Below are 20,718 nucleotides of genomic sequence, written 5' to 3' on the forward strand. Positions count from 1 at the left end.
TATTTTATTTGCTTTCTGTTATATTGTGATGGCATAATGCCCCCACTACTACTCCTAGGTAAAGAAAAAAATGTATTTTTCGGGGGGGGGGGGAGTGTTCACACATCTTGGTTGGGGGTGTTGGTTGAAATACTCTCATCAGCAGCTGTTTCAGGTTGTGTTACAGAATACGACCACCTATCAGGTAGTTGTGTTGCCTGTAAAAAAATGTACTGCTTTTTCTCACTCCATAGACTGAAGCAGCAATTTTCAACCTTTCTAATCTCGTGGCACACTGACAAGTGCTAAAACTGTCATGGCGCACCATCTGGTTTAGACAATTTGACAAAGCACACCTCACTGCCAGTGGAGGCTCACATCCCCAATGGCCCTACTAATAAATGACCCTCCCCCAAACTCCCATGGCAATCCTGTGGACCATTTGTGGCACAGCAATGTGTCACGGAACAGTGGTTGAAAATCTCTGGTTTGGAGAACAGAGTACCCTGCTCCCCATAAATATGGAATACGGCCATCATGATCTGTTGTCATGTAATGGCAAAGAGATTGAGCTGTAAATCAGGATTCCTTTGGTTTGAATCCTGTCTGTGCCATGCTCAGTAGCTGGCCATGGGCAAACTGTTCCCTCTCAACCTCAGTCTTCCACATCTGCAAAATGAGGAAAATAATATATTTACCTGGCAGAGATGCTGCAAGGATTGCAAAGTAATGCATGTGAAGTGCTTTGCTCAATGAAAAGTGATATAGAAATGCTTTACTACTAGTAGCTGGCAACCTTCAGTCTCGAAAGACTATGGTATCGTGCTCTGAATGGTGGTTCTGGCACAGCGTCTAGTGTGGCCAATTCGGGAGTGACAATCCCTTCCACACTGGGAGCAAGTGCAGTCTGTCCCTGGTCTGTCTCCCTGGCTATGGGCTTTCCTTCTTTGCCTCAGTCTGTTGGCCAAGTGTCTCTTCAACTGGGAAAGGCCATGCTGTGCAGCCTGCCTCCAAGCGGGCCGCTCAGAGGTCAGGGTTTCCCACCTGTTGAGGTCCACTCCTAAGGCCTTCAGATCCCTCTTGCAGATGTTCTTGTATCACAGCTGTGGTCTACCTGTAGGGCACTTTCCCTGCACGAGTTCTCCATAGAGGAGATCCTTTGGGATCCGGCCATCATCCATTCTCACGACATGACCGAGCCAATGCAGGCATCTCTGTTTCAGCAGTGCATACAGGCTAGGGATTCCAGCTCGTTCCAGGACTGTGTTGTTTGGAACTTTGTCCTGCCAGGTGATGCTGAGGATGCGTCGGAGGCAGCACATGTGGAAAGCATTCAGTTTCCTCTCCTTTTGTGAGCAAAGAGTTCATGACTCACTGCAGTACAGAAGTGTACTCAGGACGCAAGCTCTGTAGACCTGGATCTTGGTATGTTCCGTCAGCTTCTTGTTGAACCAGACTCTCTTTGTGAGTCTGGAAAACATGGTAGCTGCTTTACCGATGTGTTTGTTTAGCTCGGTATCGAGAGAAAGAGTGTCGGAGATTGTTGAGCCAAGGTACACAAAGTCATGGACAACCTCCAGTTCATGCTCAGAGATTGTAATACAGGGAGGTGAGTCCACATCCTGAACCATGACCTGTGTTTTCTTAAGGCTGATTTTCAGTCCAAAATCTTGGCAGGCCTTGCTAAAACGATCCATGAGCTGCTGGAGATCTTTGGCAGAGTGGGTAGTGACAGCTGCATCGTTGGCAAAGAGGAAGTCACGCAGACATTTCAGCTAGACTTTGGACTTTGCTCTCAGTCTGGAGAGGTTGAAGAGCTTTCTGTCTGATCTGGTCCGGAGATAGATGCCTTCTGTTGCAGTTCCAAAGGCCTGCTTCAGCAGGTCAGCGAAGAAAATCCCAAACAAGGTTGGCGCAAGAACACAGCCCTGCTTCTCTCCACTTCGGATGTCAAAGGGGTCTGATGTGGAGCCATCGAAGACAACAGTGTCCTTCATGTGGAAAGACCTGATGATGTTGAGGAGCCTGGGTGGACATCTGATCTTGGGGAGAATCTTGAAGAGGCCGTCCCTGCTGACCAGGTCGAAAACCTTCGTGAGATCTATGAAGGCTATGAAGAATGGCCGTCGTTGTTCCCTGCATTTCTCCTGCAGCTGTCTAAGGAAGAATACCATATCAGTGGTGGACCTGTTGGCTCGGAATCCGCACTGCGATTCTGGATAGACACTCTCTGCAAGTACCTGGAGCCTCCTTAGTGCAACTCGGGCAAACAGCTTTCCTACAACACTAAGGAGAGAGATGCCGCGGTAGTTGTTGCAGTAACCCCTGTCACCTTTGTTCTTGTACAGCGTGATGATGTTTGCATCCCTCATGTCTTGAGGTACTCCACCTTCTCTCCAGCAGAGACAGAGGATTTCATGCAGCTCAGTGACGATGATCTCTTTGCAGCACTTTAGGACTTCAGCAGGGATGCTGTCTTTTCCAGGTGCCTTACCAAAGGCAAGGGAGTCCAGGGCCACGTGAAGTTCTTCTAGGGTTGGTTCACTGTCAAGCTCCTCCAGCACAGGCAGGCACTTAATGTTGTTCAGCGCTTCTTCGGTGACTAGATTTTCTCTATAATATAGCTCAGAGTAGTGCTGCACCCAGCGTTCCATCTGCTGCACCCGATCCTGGATGACCTTGCCTGGGGCAGACTTCAGAGGGGCAATTTTCCTCTGTGTTGGACCTAGGGCCTGCTTGATACCATCATACATCCCCTTGATGTTGCCCGTGTCAGCTGCTATCTGTATCTGGGAACAGAGCTGGAGCCAGTAGTCGTTAGCACATCTCCTGGCAGTCTGCTGGATTTTGCTGTGAGCAACTCGGAGGACCTGCAGGTTGCACTCACTGGGACAGGCCTTGTATGCTGCTTGAGCTCTCCTCTTTTCCTCAATGACTGGTGTCAACTCCTCAGAGTGGGCTTCAAACCAGTCTGCCGTCTTGTTGGTCTTCTTGCCAAATATGGACAAGGCGTTGTTGTAAACTGCATTCTTGAAATGTTCCCATCTGTTGGATGCGTTTGCGTCGGGCCAGGCCTGGAAGAGATTCCTCAAGCGCTCGTGCAAATTCCTCCACTTTTCTCTGATCCCAGGTCTTGCTGGTATCAATGCAAGGTCTTCCTTCCTTTTTCATGTGATACAGTCGCTTTGTTTGCAGTTTCACTCTGCTGCACATCAGGGAGTGGTCAGTGTCACAGGCAGCACCATGATAACTGCGTGTGATCTTGATGCTGGGAAGGCTGGAGCGTCTGGTGAGAATCAGGTCGAGCTGATGCCAGTGCTTTGATCTTGGGTGTCTCCAAGAGACTCTATGTTGGGGCTTCATGTTGAAGAACGTGTTGCTGACAAAGAGACAGTGATGACAGCAAAACTCTAGCAGGCGTTGGCCATTTTCGTTCATCTTCCCAGTGCCGAACTGACCTAAGCAAGTGGGCCACGAACTGTTATCAGCACCAACTCTAGCATTGAAATCGCCGAGGATGAACAATGGCTCTTTTACGGGGATCTTCTTTATAGTGGTGGCCAGGTCATCGTAGAATTTGTCTTTGGCTTCTGCTGGAGACGACAGAGTCGGTGCATAAGCACTGATGAGAGTGACAGGTCCTGCTGATGACTGGAGCTGCAGGGACAAAATTCTTTCACTTCTCACAGTAGGTGGGATGATGGATTCCAGCAGGGTATTTCTGACCACAAAGCCAACGCCATGTTCCCTGGTTTCGTCTGGTGGTTTTCCCTGCCAGAAAAATGAGAAATTTCTCTCCTTGACAGATCCGGAATCTGGTAACCTCGTCTCTTGAAGGGCGACAATGTCCATCTGCAGTCTGCTCAGCTCCATGTCGATGACAGCTGTTTTGTGTGCGTCATCTATTTCTTGCAGGTCATCAGAGAAGCCAGGTGTCATTGTCCTTACGTTCCAGGTGCCCAGCTTTAGGGCAGGAGTTTTCTGTTTTCTGTTGTATGGTGCAGAGTTGTTGATCCGCTTGTCAGTTTTCACCCTAAATCCCACGCACCCCGTGAGGTTAACGGACCGTGGCGATGCAACACCTTACTGGCTGGGGACCGGCCAGCTTAAGGCGGGCAGTAGCTGCCCAATGAGATGCAATGATCTCTCCCACCGTCAGAAGCAGCCCCTGGTGTCATGCTCTATGCCAATCAAGCGAAGACTTATAACCGGTAAACTGCTGCTTCCCGGAGTGTCACCTCCAGTGCGCGAAGCCTGGGTAAAGTAGGTATGGAGGATAGGCTGTTACCCATGCAGCAAATCCCCCCACTCCACGTCGCTGGAATGGTCCAATGGAAAGGCAGAAGCCAATACAGTTGGTTCCAGTGGCATCGCAGGAGTTGCCAGAGCGTGACTGTGTACAGCCGCGAACTGCCTCAGGGACTCCGGCTCCGGACTTTGCCTCGAGGTTGATTCCTGAAGCCTTTTCCACAACTGGATATAGCCACAAGGCAGTGGAGGTTTGAAGTCAGAGTTTCCTTCTCTTAGATGAGCTGCCTTCCCAGGCTGACGAGTCCCTTCTACCCGGTGCTAAAGCTCCAGCTGCCGCTCCTGGAGGCGGAGTCAAAATGATATATCAAATGAGATATCAAAATGAGATATTTACTACTACTACTACTACCACCACCACTACCACCACCACCACTACTACTACTACTACTACTACTACTACTACTCTGATTAAAATATTTATCCTGGTGCCAGTGAAAATTTTCCTCTGGAATTGAGATCATGGTGGAACAAAGAGTTAACCCCCCCACACACACACAATCCATTCCATATTGGGGATCTCCTCGATACCCACAAGTGCTATTGACTTTTAAAAATGGGGTGATGAAGCATTATACACCACCTGTAGTTTGATCCTGAGCTATATCTCTGTCCCAAGCAAATCCCTAAAATGTTGGAAGACTCATGTCCATTCCTTTGCACATCTCCTAATAGCCACGTGCTAGGATAGGTCTCCTCCAAGTTATGTGCACCTGTGCATTCTCTTAGAACATAAAACATCTTTAGCACTGGCAGTAAAAGGCGAAATTGTCCTTCGACTAAAAAAAAAGAGGCATAAATTTCTCTTTAATTGCGCTCAGAGTTTCAATTATCAAAATGTCTCATTTGTAGGCTGCTGAGTGATTAAGGCTTGTACCTTCTCATTCTTCAGCATGTAGCCAAATCGTAATGCTGTCTGAAACATCATAGCCATCTTTGTAAAATATGATGTTAAGGAAGACTGAGTTCATTGTACTATACATATGTAAATGCCTCTCTTTCAGTGGTCTCGGGGGAGAGGGGAAGCCAGACAGTATTCCCAAGCACAGCATGTATTAATTGTACAGCAATAAAGTGCAGACGTACGGAAGCAAGAACACATCAGAAGCATTAAGTAGCGAAAGTCAGGACGTCATTAAGAGAGTCAGGAAACTCTTCAAGTGGGGGGGGGGAGTTATAGTTAAAGGATGCTGCACTGGGGAGCAGCCCGAATTTAATCTTTTAAAACATAGAGCAGAGGGTGAACAGCCCAATCCATAAACCAGCTAATTAACCATTAGGGTCAATTGCATGGGTTGTGAAAAAGTCACCACAAGGTGATCTTTCAGCATTGATTTCAACTTGCCAATATGGTCCTTGCATGGATATTTTACATGTCTAACATTTCACGTACCAAAGCAAAAAATCTGTCCTTCTCTTGTCCTTGTGTAATGTATTCATCACTTGAGAGCACTATGGTACGCTCTTCAGATATTAGTTCTCTATGGAGGACCAATATGGGGGGGAGGCAGATAGAAGCATGACAGCTAGCCAGCTCCACCCCGTGCCAACATGTTCACTGGCTTGCACCCCCAGGCCACCACGCATTTGGTGTTTGTCCACTGAGGGAAAGTGAGAAGAGTATCTTTCCATGATCTAGAACTGTGGCCAACCAGTGTCTCTCCTGTTTCTACCTGGAGATTCCAGGGATTGAACCTAGAACCTTTGACATGCCTTTAGTCCTCCTTTTCTACGCTAAATAACCTTAAGTCCATGCCGCTGAAAACACTGCATGAAAATCCCCTGTCTACCATTGTATCCATCCCCTCTTCTTCCCTCTTCTCTCCCTATATCTAAACTGACAATTTTCAGTGTTTTTCTTCTCATGGCACACTGACCTCTATGATCTTCTCTATGGTTGTGATGTCGCTTCTGGCTTCTGGAAGACTCCTCTGGGTTCTGTGGCTCTGTTTTCAGGGCAACTGTCTATAGTAATGAATTGTCTGTCCCTCTTCCTCCGCCAACTCCTTAGAGCTGCCCATTAGTTTGTCTAGCTCAGACAAACTAATTGCCTTCCAGCCACTCTCCAGGTGTGGCTACTGGGAAAGCTGCCCATAGCTCTGGATTGAATTCACCTCATTGTAGGAAATAACAGTTCCTTGAACCAAGCCAAGGCCATTGCATACCTCCACAGCAAAGATACAAAGCTATGCTCCCCCCCTCCAAGAGCTTCCACACAGGCAGCCTTCCGGGAGATTACTTGCCCAGCTGTTCTACAATTAGCACTCAGTGGTTTGCTCCGGCTCGGTCTACACCTGCAGTCACCGTCGTTTCGCAAGGATTGAATTGCTTGGTTTGCAAGCGTACGTTTCCCACTGTGCGGTTCTTTGTTCATTTCACGCTGCCTCCCTACTCTGTCAAAGCCGCTAAATGTCTGTATTACCTTAATGTGAGCGTTAGAAGTGTTATTTAATGCTATTACATACCGTGAATTTTTTTTTAATGCGCCGCATGGAATAAAAAGCCACTCCTGGCCACGCCACACGTCCGCGTTACACATCTCGGATAATTGTCTCAAAAACTTAATTGATCTTTTTCCTGTTTATGTAATGTTTCAGTCTGTGCCAGTGAGAGGCCAGGGAGCGCTTCCCAATCAATTCCTGTCCTGCTGAGGACAGTCTTGAAAATCTGGGCAAACCAAGACTGCAAGCGTGATGCGATGAATTGTGCAATGTGTATATATATAGCACGGAGGAAGTGGTAGCAAGCATATGAAGGCAGTGAAGGGTGCATATACCCTCCAGGCCTGGAAAGAAATTGATGCAGTCAATGACATCACTGGCCACGATGGAAGAGTAGGGTATGCCCTGACCTAGGGATGGTTTGAACAGCAACACAACCACCATTTTCTGTTTAGTTGGATTCTCAGGGTCACAGAATGGTTACAGGTTCTTAATTCTACAGGATAATAAACACAACAGCCGTTCCCAAAGAAGGGTTGTGGTTGTTTTAATTATTATTTCAACTTGCTCCCCATCTTTTCTCTCTGTTTCTTTTTGTTTTCCCTAGGATTTTCCATTCTCCAGGCAATCATGGAAGCAGCCGTTCAAAATAACTGGCAAGTGACTGCCCGATCCGTGGGAAGCATTAAAGACGTGAAAGAGTTTAAGGCCATCATTGAGGAAATGGACAAACGGCAAGAGAAGAGATACTTGATTGACTGTGAGGTTGAGAGGATCAATACCATTTTGGAACAGGTACGTGGTGGCTGGGCAGGCTTCCTTTCTGTGACCGGGGCGTTGTTCTGCAGCCGTTTTACATGTGATGCACGCTGAGCTCTGCCTTATGGAATGAGCTGACATCTTGCAGATATTCCTTCCTTCCTGTAGCTTGCACAGGGTTGGCACCAGAGTCCGCCAGGCCCTGGGTCGCGGCCCAATTTTGGATGGCTTTTGGCTTTAGTCCCATCTGGGACTATACCAGACGCATTGGTCTAAGAAGAGAAGGGGCATGGGTCACTGCCTCCTCTCAAGTAAGGGAGAGGCAAGAGGTAGATTAGCTATTGGAGAGGGAGGCAGGGAGTTTTGTGGAGAAGGACCTAATTGCACAGGCTGAGGAAGTGTAGAAGATCTTTGAGCTTTGCAGGAGGGAATGGAATGGAATACCAGCACTGGTCACATTCCTATTTCTGATCATATCCCAGCATGAACCGCTCCTGGCCAGGGACTGCAATAGTGGATTGAGACTTACATTTTGCATGCAGAAGATTGCAGGTTCAGTATTGCCAGATAAGGCTGGGAAAGGCCTTCTCTGAAACCCTGGAGAGCAGAGACCAGGTAGTGTGAACTTAGAGGAGCCAGTGACCTGATTCAATAGAAACCAACTTCACAGGATAAGATGAGTAAGCAATGTGCCAGGCTTGCAGGGCCTGTGGCATCTCAACATCCCCAAACGGTTAATTTGCATATATTTGCATATAACATGGCAACATTATGCTGGCAAAATGTATATTTTCTGGGTATGGCCTATAGCTATTTGGATGATGCGAAGCTAGATCTAGGTCTGGTCAGTGCCTTGATAAGTGACTATCTTGGACCCCTATTTATGTCACCCTGAATTTCATGATGGAAGACAATAACATATATAAAATAAGTGAAATGCAGTGATGGGCACTCAATTCAGGTCGACTTGACTCAAGTTGTGCAGAGCAACTGTTTTTGACAACTTGAGTTGACTCGTGGATGTCACTGACTCCGATTCAACTCGCGACTTGGGGGCGAGTGACTCCAAAGAGTCTGGACTTGAAATGACGAGACATGCTATCTCTTGTGTGTATGTGTGTTCTTGCTTACTTACACACCCCACTACCACCTTCCTTTTTTCTGTGCATTTTTGTTCAAGGACTTGTGACTCAAAAGGACTGAGGGCCCAATCCTGTCCAATTATCCAGTTCAGTGCAGCCATTCCAATGGGGCATGCTCTGCTTGCTGTGGTGGGGAGGCAGTAATAGAGGCCTCCTCAAGGTATGGGAACATTTGTTCCCTTACCTCAGGGCTGCATTGTGATTGCACCAGTGCTGGAAAGTTTTTGGGCCCTCAGACTCACAACTTGAAGGACTTGAATTTTTGTCAAGTTGCGATGGGTGTGTGCTATGACTTGTGAGTCACGTGATGGGGTCGGTGACTTGTGACTCCATCTTGTGACATCCACACTTGTGACTAATAGCTTAGAAACTTGGGTATATTCCTGGTAAAGTCAGTATAAAATGTTGAAGGGTTTTCTTAAAAAAATAATAAGGTACCAAGCAAAATCCTGGGCCAGTTATAAAGCTGGTCCTCGTAACTCTTCTGACCCTTGATGCAAACTCTTCTTCTGTGTTCCAGCCCAGATTAACTCAAAAGGAACATTTGCAGCTTGATCGTATTTGTGTTTACTAGGGGAAAATAAAACCCCCACTGAGTTCAGTGGAGCCTACATTTCTAGGAAGCACACTTAGAAATTTCATAAAGCATTAGCATATTCTTTGGAGCAAGTTTCTCTGCTATTGACTGATGGCAAACTAGTCTCCCTGCTGTAAACAAATCAGAAGGAATGCTGTGGATGTGAATCAATTCCGACAGCATTCAGCTCCAATTAAGCCTTGAGTTGAATCTTTGTGGGCAACTGGAGTTCTGGGGTCAGATCCTGCCGCCTTTTAAGGTTAGTAGGAACACGGCAACAGAGCTTAGCTAGAGATTACTTGCCTTGCCAAGAAGCTAGTAATTCATCGTCAGTGTTTGCTATACTGGAGGAATTCAGACTGTAATAACTTGATTCTCTAATCCTTCTTAAACAGTGTATCAGATTTTCCTCCTGATGGGAGGTTCAAACAGGTATTGCATCCCAGGCTGGGGCCTGTGTGGGTAATAGCCATACTCAGCAGGCATCCAGAATAATCCACAGGAGATCATAAGAACATAAGAACAGCCCCACTGGATCAGGCCAGAGGCCCATCTAGTCCAACTTCCTGTATCTCACAGCGGCCCCACCAAATGCCCAGGGAGCACACCAGATAACAAGAGACCTGCAAGGCTTCCTGGGAATTGTAGTTAAGAACATAAGAACAGCTCCACTGGATCAGGCCATAGGCCCATCTAGTTCAACTTCCTGTATCTCACAGCGGCTCCACCAAATGCCCAGGGAGCATACCTGATAACTAGAGACCTGCATCCTGGTGCCCTCCCCTGCATCTGACATAGCCTATTTCTAATATCAGGAGGTTGCACATACACATCATGGCTTGTACCCTGTAATGGATTTTTCCTCCAGAAACTTGTCCAATCCCCTTTTAAAGGCATTCAGCCACATGCCGTCACCACATCCTGTGGCAAGGAGTTTCACAGACCAACCACACGCTGAGTAAAGAAATATTTTCTTTTGTCTGTCCTAACCCTCCCAACACTCAATTTTAGTGGATGTCCCCTGGTTCTGGTGTTATGTGAGAGTGTAAAGAGCATCTCTCTATCCACCTTATCCTTCTCATGCATCATTTTGTAGGTCTCAATCATGTCCCCCCTCAGGCGTCTCTTTTCTAGGCTGAAGAGGCCCAAAGCCATAGCCTTTCCTCATAAGGAAGGTGCCCCAGCCCTGTAATCATCTTAGTTGCTCTCTTTTGCACCTTTTCCATTTCCACTATATCCTTTTTGAGATGTGGCAACCAGAACTGGACACAATACTCCAGGTGTGGCCTTACCATAGATTTGTACAACGGCATTATAATACTAGCCGTTTTGTTCTCAATACCCTTCCTAATGATCCCAAGCATAGAATTGGCCTTCTTCACTGCTGCCACACATTGGGTCGACGCTTTTCATCGACTTGCCCACCACCACCCCAAGATCTCTCTCCTGATCTGTCACAGACAGCTCAGACCCCATTAGCCTATATGTGAAGTTTTGATTTTTTGCCCCGATGTGCATGACTTTACACTTACTTACATTGAAACGCACCTGCCATTTTGCTGCCCATCCACCTTTTTCAGGCAAGCATCCCTGAGAATATCTAGAGATTTGGTGTAACAAATTTGGATTCTGCAGCCCACCAGAGTTCAGGCCAATAATTCCTTTAACCTGGGAGTTATCTTGATGGCACAGGAAAGGTGCTGCCAGGAGCCCTGATTTGATCCCCCACCCCAGGCACATTTCAATTTTTGTACTTTGTTCCCATTCAACAGCATATGCGTGAATGCTGAGCTAAATTGCAATTGCACATCAGACATGCAGAGCACAACAGCTTGTGAAGCTAAACTATGGCTTTCCCCCCCTCCTTATCCGTCCACCCAGTACAACCTTGAGCCATCCTTCCAAAGAGCCTTGTCTGCAGAAAATCATGGTTAAATTTGCATCATCTGTAGTCACAAGAATGAATTGCAAGAGAACTTCTGGCATCTGCCCCAAGTTGGAGTGCCTAGTGATAAAGCCATCTATGGATCAAGACCTCCTGAGATTTTCTTCTTTTTTTTTTCTGGTTTGGAAACCAAGAACAGTGGCATTAATTTTCCACAGGTGGAAAATCAGGCTTGGAATATCTCTGGGTTTTATGATGAGCGATATTTTTTCCCCCTTTCTTTTCTTGAAAATGCCTTGCTTCATTATTTTCAACTTAACTCCACATAAGGTAAATAATAAAAAAACACCCTATGAAACGCTTCTTAGATCTCTGCAGTAAGGATACGCAAAGGAAAGGGGGAATTATCCCCCTTTGAAGCAGCTGCACTGGGCTGATAAAGCTGCACTGTGGGAGAGGATAACTGTGGATTTGCATATTTCAGATTTTTTTTTTCCACCCCAGTAGCTTAAAAGAGAATTTTCCCAGATAAAGGGGGGGGGGGAACCCAGACGAATATGAAGGGAAAATATGAAAATTGCAATGTATTGCATTTCCCGTAGAGGCTTGAGATCAGTGTATCCCAAACTGTTGGTTGCTCTGGCCTGCTTTTTAGGTCTGAATTCTACCCCAACAAATCTCAGTTTGAGAGTCTGTAAGAGTGCTGATCAACACATGATATATTGATATAACATCAGTTCTTGTTATCCACTAGGTTTAGGTTCCTGGAAAAGTGGATGCCAAATTAGTGGATACTGAATCATTGAGACCAGGGGTGTCCAAAGTTTTTGGCAGGAGGGCCACATCATCTCTCTGACACTGTGTCGGGGGCCAGGGAAAAAAAAGAATTAATTACATTTCAATTTTGAATAAATTTACAAAAGTGAATGTATTAGAGATGGAATTTATATGACTGAATGAAGGTCTTGCAGTAGCTCAAGGCCTATAAAAGGCCTTGCACAAAGCAAGGCCAGCCTTTCCTTCACTGCCACTGCTGCATCACAGATATGAAACAGCAAGTAGTGGAGGGAGCCCTCATCCCACAGCTCAGGTGAGAGGTCGAACAGTTGTCCTCATGCTGAGGGCAGTTGTGTTGGGCCAGCATGGGCTCCAGCAAGTCTCTGGAGGGCCAGAGGCTCATTAAAGACTGGGGGCTCCCCGCGGGCCGGATTGAGGGCTGCAAGTGGCCCCCAGGCCAGGGTTTGGGCACCCCTGATTGAGACTATGGGGAAAATGGGGTTAGATTCTAGGGGACCCTATTTGCCATATACTCTATGTATTTTATGAATCTGAATCTTGAGGTCTGTGGGGCTGGGTGATAGCAAGGGCTCATGAACATCTCTAACATCTGATGCTTCCTCCTCCTTGCTAAATAACCCTTAGTGCATTGAAGGTTGTGGCAATGGTGATTTCTTCATGCTGGCTATCCCTCAACTCACTGAAGGATGATGGCCCAACAACAAGGCCTCAGAGTTCAGAGGTGGGGAGGAGATTGCTTCACTTGTCCTCCTCCTCCACCAGTATCTTGGCTCCTTCCCTGTGCTTGTCGCACCCCAACGCGACCCTCAGGTAGCCTTCCAGAGACCTCTCATCAATGGCCTCTGATCATCATCACCAGGATTGTGAAGGTTCATCTGGAGCAGTGGCGTAGCTAAGGGGGTGCAGGGGATAGCAGTTGCACCAGGCAACAAGGGGTGCGACAAGCTGAGCTTGACACTATTATTATTATTATTATTATTATTATTATTATTATTATTATTATTATTATTATTATTATTAACAGTATTTATATACCGCTTTTCAACTAAAAGTTCACAAAGCGGTTTACAGAGAAAAATCAAATAACTAAATGGCTCCCTGTCCCAAAAGGGCTCACAATCTAAAAAGATACTAGTGTCCAAAATTGTGAAAAAAAATTGATATGTAGGAATAATACCATCATGTTATATATCATTGGAAAGGTAATTTAATGCAGAATGCAATGAAACAAACCTCATTGGAATATCTGTATTCTATCAAAAGGTATAGCCAATTAACCAGAAAATGAAAACACAACTGCCTTATGGAACAGAAAGTGGATTTTCATAACTTAACTTAAAACTGACCTATGAGTCTGATTGTTCTGAGAGCCAATGAGATGTTATTCTGAAACAGCATGGAATGAATAAGGTGTTAATATGAGTCTGCTTTCATTTCCATGTATCATAATACCGTTACCCTGCAAACTGGGTAAAGAGGCACTTTTTCAGGGGTGCTCATCTTATATTTAGTAGGGGGAGAATAACTGTCCCTCTTCAGCCCAGCACAGTGTCTCTAACCAATAAGGGGAAAACTTTCAATTTACTTAATTGCATTTTATTTTGTTGTGGGGGGGGGGGGCTACAAAATCTTCTTTGACCCCAGGTGGCAGGTAGATGCATTATGCCACTGACTGGGGGGTGGCAGCAGAGCAAGTAGATGGCAAGCTTCTGGGGGGAGGAGGCAGGTTGCCCTTCAATTTTCACTTTTTTAAAAGCCTGGGTGTGACATCACTTCCGGTTGTGACATCACTTCCGGGGCATCATTTTGAGCTTGACACCAGGCTACACGATCATTAGTTATGCCACTGATCTGGAGTCTCCAAGACAGTGTCCAAGATGGTGGGGCAAGCCTGGATGCAAACACAACTGTGTCCAACAATTCTCCAAGAGCCAATGCCCATTTGATGTGGAAAACTGACCAAATCCATACAACTTTCAGCTTGCACTGGCACAGAAATTGTGGATAACAAGGACAGAGTCACAGTTAACAAGAAATAGTTAGCAATTCTGCCACTTGCAGATAAGCAAATTCGCGTATGACGAGAACTGACTGTACTCCCGCTTGGCAAGCAAATTCTGGCCCTGCAGCTGAAATCTCCATTTTGGTTCTTGGCTTTGGATCTTGTCTTGTTTTCTCCTCTTCCGAGCCTTTCCTCGGTAGATATAAACTGATTCTTATCTGCATCAAGTGGATGCAGTCTCGGTTTGGTTAGTCTCTTAGAATGCTGCTGAACCCTTTTGAGAGCGAATAATTCAGGCTTCGGAAAGATGACTTCCCTTCTGCCAAGGCAACGTGTCTCATTTCAGGGCAGAGTGCCTTTGTGCCCATTTACACTCCAATACCCAAAGGAGAGATGAGGAGGAAGTCGCTCGGCCAAGCTCCAAACGGCAAGGCTTTCCAACAGCCAAGCTCATTCTGGAGAGTTGTGCCCTTTTTTGTTAAGAAGGAGACTGTTTTCAATGCAATCATAAAAGGCAAGGCCAAGAGGCAATCTGGAGATTAAATGGAAGCATCCCAGTGAACAAAACATGAGTCAAACAGCAAGGCAGATGATAATGTCCATATTTCCAAAATGATGCTTGTATTGTCCAGAGGCCTTCACTACACAATAGACCTAAGAATGAGTCTGTGATTAACCAAACACCTCTCAGAGGATAGAGACCACATTGACTGACCTTTCCACTGGTAATATTAATGCAATATAAAATAAGAGATGAATTAGAGGTGAATAAGAACAGTGGGTTTCTATGGCCAGGTTCTCATTGAGATCGTAAACCTGTGTCTGGGCTGGAGCATTTCAGACTGAAGGTGGAGGCTGGGGCTTACTGGGGAGGGGGGCAAGAAGAAACAATGCCCTGGGCACCAGGCTTGGGGGGCGGTGCCATGCCACCATCCATCCCCGGCCTCACTCAGTCGGCCTATGAACCAATGGACCTCCCTGTAGAGACATTCTGAGAGCCAGGAAAGTCACGTGCTGCCTCATCGGCCCTCTGAAGGCCTTGTAAGGCCCTCAGAAGACCCAAAAACGTCACTTCTGGTTTCATGGAGGAAACCAGAAGTGATGATTTTATGCCCTTAGAACAGTGGTTCTCACACATTTAGCATCGGGACAAACTTTTTAGAAAAAGAATCTTGTCGGGACCCACCGGAAATGATGTCATGACCGGAAGCGACATCATCGAGCAAGGAAATTTTTAACAATCCTAGGCTGCAATCCTACCTACACTTACCCAGGAGTGTGTCTTATTTACTATCATTATTAAAAGCATATACATAGTAGTCTGTTAAAAGTACAGGTCTGTAACATTTCCCCAAATGCAGTCACATGCTATGGTAGCATCAAGTCTAATATATTAAAAATAAAATATTGAAATGAATGGGGACCCACCTGAAATTGGCTCGCGACCCACCTAGTGGGTCCCGACCCACAGTTTGAGAAACATTGCCTTAGAAGGCATTCTGAGGACCAAGGAAGCTGCACCAGCCTTCAGGAGTTCTTGTAAGGGCATAAAAACGACCCTTCTGGTTTCCTCCATGAAACCGGAAGTGATGTTTTCGGTTTGCAGGGGCTTTACAAGGCGGAGGTTTGGTGAGGCTCCTCCCCAGGCCTCCAGAAGGGCGGCAGGAGATGAGACTGGTAGAGGGGGCGGCAGCTTGCAGTCATGGCCCCGGGCGGAACCTGGGCCAGGATCGCCACTGGATGGGGGCTTACAGGGCCGGCCTTAGGAACTGCAGGGCCCCATTGGAAACATTTTTTGTGGGGCCCCAAGTTCACAGCCGAGGTCTGTAGAATCTTTGTGGTGTAAATAAAACATATTACAGGCTTTATATGTCTGTGGTAGAATGGAAAGCAATTAAATGTGTGCTTAAAGTGCAGGTGAGTTAATGAACCAAATGGGTTTAAGCACATTTTAATATTATTATTATTGTTATTAACAGTATTTATATACAAGAACATAAATTTAACATAATTGGTTAAATTGGCTTAAAGCCGGTCCTGGATGCTTACATGACTGAGAACTTCTCCATGCTAACTGGCAACTTGTAGGCCTCTGTGGGAAACAGGATGCTGGTGAGTCCAGGTGGGTCCAGTTTAGCAGGACTTCACTTCTGGAGGCGGTGAGGTGTTGTCTCCTGGAATTCCAAGGTGCACTTTCCACCTTTTTCTAGTAGCAGACAGCAAGCTGAGATGGACTTGAGCCAAACCAAAAAGCTGGAGGTTCCTCTCCTGAAAGACTGAAGCATCCATTTATTGTAAGGTAGTTAGCAGACGCTCAAACTGTGTGAGAAGACTGGAGTTTATCCTGCTGTACAATAGGGATTCCCTGTGGTGGTAAAGATAACCCTCCTGAACGCCATGCTGTCATTTTGGCTTGGCAACTTTATGCAAGTGGGAAAAGTGTCTGAAGTATGTCATGCATTGCAAAAGGCAGGGAGAGAGTAAGTAGGCGGATAATTTTGGCTTTCAAACCAATTACAGCTAATCTTCCCCACTTTGTTTCTGCCTACACCTTCGACCACCCAGTTGCCTGCCTCTGCTCCAGGCACCGATTTTGCAAAATGAGTTCCCTGCCTGAGTTTTTTAAAAAGCCCTTGTTTAATACAGCATTTCCACCTGGCTGGATTAACACTATCCTGAGCTCCTTCTATATTGGCGATCTGGTTAATTTTCTATTTTGCCTTCTGTTCTATTTCATATTCTTCTGCCTGGTGGCCAAGCTCTCAGAGTGGTCCACAAGAGCCTAAACCAAAGAAAAGAAAAAAGCCCCAATGAAATGATAATAAATGTTAAAACAGTTAATAATCATTAGAATGTATTTTTCCCCCCAAAGCAAAGGAGATAACGATGAAACAAACCCTGCTCTTGTTTAAACCAGCCACCTTTTTCAGGCAAGCATCCCTGAGAATATCTAGAGATTTGGCGTAACAGTGACTAAACTACAAATTGAGACTTACCCAGTTTGACTCTTCCCTCTGTCATCATACTGGGCTGAGGGTCCAATCCTATCCAATTTTCCAATGGTGCAGCCGTGCCAGTGGGGCGTGCACTGCATCCTATGGTGGGGAGGCAGTCACAGAGACTCCCTTAAGGTATGGAAGCATATGTTCCTTTATCTTGGGGCTGCATTGCAGTTGCACCAGTGCTGGAAAGTTGGATAGGATTGGGCCCTAAGGCAGGTTACTCCCTCTCTGCTTTAATAGGACATAATACAGGTTGGACCTTGGTATCCACATGAGATCTGTCCCAGACCACCCACAGATACTGAAACCCACAGATAATAGAATCCATGGGTTGGGTCCTGGACCTCTGGATGTGACTAGAAGCACCTTCCCATCATGCCCTGTGGTGTTCAGATGTCCCCAGATGTGTCAGAAAGACACTTCCAATGTTTGCAAAAAACCAGAAATGCCTTTCTGACACCTCCTGAGAGCTTTCTGAGAGGGCACATGCCTCTCCAAGCCCCCTGGACACAACCTTCGTTTCCGGTTGCATTGTGGACGTCCTCTGGGGGTCCTCAAGACACAGGTTTGGAACCAGTGTTGGGTCAAATCTGCAGGCTCTGAACCTGCAGATAAGGAGGACCTACAGAACTGCAAATGGGAGGTATTCCCTGATAAGTGTGCACAGGATTTCTGAGCTTGCTTACTTGATATGTGGTTATATGGATTCCATCAAGGTAATATATGAGAAGTGCTCTATGCACTCAGCAAGTGTGAACTGTAATGAAGCAAAGATGTCTTGATTTGTTTTCTAAACACCAATAAGGAGCACAACAAATGAACTTGGGCCTGGGGGGTCCGCATGTGGACAGATACTGATGTGGGCAAATCCACAGTTGATGTTAGCATTGGCCCTCCCAGAGTGGACTGAGCCCTTGCCAGGAACTGGTGGTCACAGCCTGGGGCCACCCCTTCTCATATGGTGGCAGTGAGCCATTAGTCACGACGACATCATAATCTGAGCAGATCACTGCCCCCCTTCTGTATTCCCCCACAGTGCCCCATATAGCATTATACCTCATCAGATCTCCCCTGAGGGGGAGTTGTCAAGAAATCAAGATGGTTGGCAGTGAGAAGGAGTAAAATACACTGGTCCACTGCCATACTTATTGCTAACCATAGTATATGGAGAAGATCTGGGGCCATGACTGCAGGAGGAGGCATAAAGGACTCCAGGGCTTAAGTTCTGAATGAACCTCCTTCGCCAGGAATTTCCCCAAGTGGGCTGTCACCACCAAGAAGGGCCAGCTATTATATCAGCTGACCATATCTCTGAGAGTGTGGACGCTGGTACCAGGCCCTCATTGGATGATCTCTATGAATGAGATTGGACAGTGAAGGTGTAGGAGGGTATACAATGGTCTTGGTAGAAGGGAATGATCTGAAATCTGCCTCCATTGCATTTAACTGTCTGCGTGAATGAGTTTGCTCTGCTGAGAGGGATGTCATGGAGTACAGCAGCTCTTTCCAGAGGCCTTGAAAGTCAGTGCTGTGTTGGAAAGTGCTTTGTTCTACTCAGTGTGCTTGTCTCTTGATGCAACATGAAATAAAGGACCGTACACTTTGTTGTCTGCAGGCATTACCTTAATTTCTGCATCTGCCTCTCAGCCCAAGCGCTGGGGTGAAAACTTCACTCGCAACCAAAGTCACTCCCTAATTAGTTTCCAAGGCAACCCCTGTTGACAGAGAACTCTGCTCCACAGAGTAAGAGTGTGGGGGGGGGGGGGGTTGGCATTATTAAATGGGAAGGGAAATGGGCTAAGAATAGACTCTTCTGCAAGGAGAAGGTTCCTCCGCACCAGCTTTCCCATCTAGGATTGTGCCCAGGAAAAGATGGGGGAAACTTCCCCCTTCCTTGGACCACGTTGCTTATGTGTAATTTTTGCATGACCTTCCTTCCTGTTAGCAAGGAGTAGTGCAGGAATTTGGGGGTGCTTGCTTACAGGTGAATCTGCTGGGGGGGGAAGCTTTTTCGGGGAGTTGACAGGGTCTTTCTTAGAGATGCAACCAGAGTGGTAAAGTGGGGGAGGTCAGAAGAGCCATGGGACAGTAGAGCCAAGAGAGGGTGCAATGGGAACCGCTTGGCAGATCGGGTGAGAATTGTGCAGTGGAATCCTGTTATGGACGGCAGCCTTTTTTTTTTAGACAGCTGTATCTCCAAGAACTCTTTCAATGGGCTGAAATGAACAATTCTACCATATCGCTTTAGTTGTAGGAGAAAGCTCTGGTGGAAAAAAGAGAGAGAGAGAGAGAGAGAGAGAGATTGTACAATATTTTTGCATTCACAGGCCCTTTAAAAGGGGCACTGTAAAAAGGAAGAAATGATGGCTTTGATCGAGGTTGGCTTTTTTCCTCCCAGTTGCCTCGAAGGCCATTCTCTGCCACACAAATGTCTTTCTGAAAGATCCTCTTGTGGCACCGGGACTGAATAAGAGCAACACTTCTGGGTTATGTCCAAGTAGTCTTTAAAGTAACTCTGACATGACTGCTGAATTCAGGAGGGTGTTCTATCAAGGCAGACTTGGTGCTCCTTGGACACAAGTTCAGATTCTGGAACCCCTGTACTCGTAATTGCTCATTCTGCAAAGATATGAAGGGATTGCCAGAAGATTTGTAGAAGTACACGTGGTCTAATCTTCTGAAATGAGTGTGTACATGTGTGTGCTATCCATGCATTAATGTACACACGTCTTTCAGAGCTATTGAACACCTAGATGGCATTCACATGAGCTTCAGCAGAATTGTCCTGTTATGTATGCAAGTTATGGAGGATCATAATCTTATGGCTGGCCAATCAGGTGGTGGTTCAAAATCCTACTGTCCGATTGGCCCTCTAGTTAGTGTTTCAACAGCACCAATCATAGGGAATCTGGGCAGAGCAAAAGGGTATAAAGGCGAGGGGTGTTTGCATTGTGTATTCATTGCCAGGTTCTGTTCTGAAGCTGGAAAAAACGTATTGAGCTGTTATCTTTATGCCTTCATAAGAACATAAGAACAGCCCCACTGGATCAGGCCATAGGCCCATCTAGTCCAGCTTCCTGTATCTCACAACGGCCCGCCAAATGCCCCAGGGAGCACACCAGATAACAAGAGACCTGCAAGGCCTCCTGGGAATTGTAGTTAAGAACTTAAGAACAGCCCCACTGGATCAGGCCATAGGCCCATCTAGTCCAGCTTCCTGTATCTCACAGCGGCCCACCAAATGCCCCAGGGAGCACACCAGATAACATGAGACCTCATCCTGATGCCCTCCCTTGCATCTGGCATTCTGACATAGCCCATTTTTAAAATCAGGAGGTTGCACATACACATCACGGCTTGTAACCCATAATGGATTTTTCCTCCAGAAACTTGTCCAATTCCCTTTTAAAGGTGTCCAGGACAGACACCATCTGGAGATAGGGTAGCAAGAGAGATAGGGGGATCTCAGGGGCTTGCAATGAGAACTAAGAATTCTGGAGTTCATAAGCAAAAATAAATCTAGGCTAGACGCCATCACCACATCCTGTGGCAAGGAGTTCCACAGACCAACCACACGCTGAGTAAAGAAATATTTTCTTTTGTTTGTTCTAACTCTCCCAACATTCAATTTTAGTGGATGTCCCCTGGTTCTGGTGTTATGTGAGAGAGTAAAGAGCATCTCTCTATCCACTCTGTCCATCCCCTGCATAATTTTGTATGTCTCAATCATGTCCCCCTTCAGCCGTCTCTTTTCTAGGCTGAAGAGGCCCAAACACCGTAGCATTTCCTCATAAGGAAGGTTCCCTAGCCCAGTAATCATCTTAG

General features: G+C 46.4%; 1 protein-coding gene across 2 annotated transcripts in view; it reads left to right on the forward strand.

The window, feature by feature from the left end:
• Window positions 1-20,718, forward strand: part of GRIA3 (glutamate ionotropic receptor AMPA type subunit 3) — a 189,087-nt gene that overhangs the window by 84,705 nt on the left and 83,664 nt on the right. For both annotated transcript variants that reach the window (XM_066640006.1, XM_066640005.1), the window contains exon 4: window positions 7,336-7,523. In XM_066640006.1, coding sequence (XP_066496103.1) covers window positions 7,336-7,523 — 188 coding nt within the window. The remainder of the gene's footprint in view (window positions 1-7,335; window positions 7,524-20,718) is intronic.

This window comes from Tiliqua scincoides, chromosome 12 (assembly GCF_035046505.1).
Source record: "Tiliqua scincoides isolate rTilSci1 chromosome 12, rTilSci1.hap2, whole genome shotgun sequence".
Classification (NCBI taxonomy): Eukaryota; Metazoa; Chordata; class Lepidosauria; order Squamata; family Scincidae; genus Tiliqua; species Tiliqua scincoides.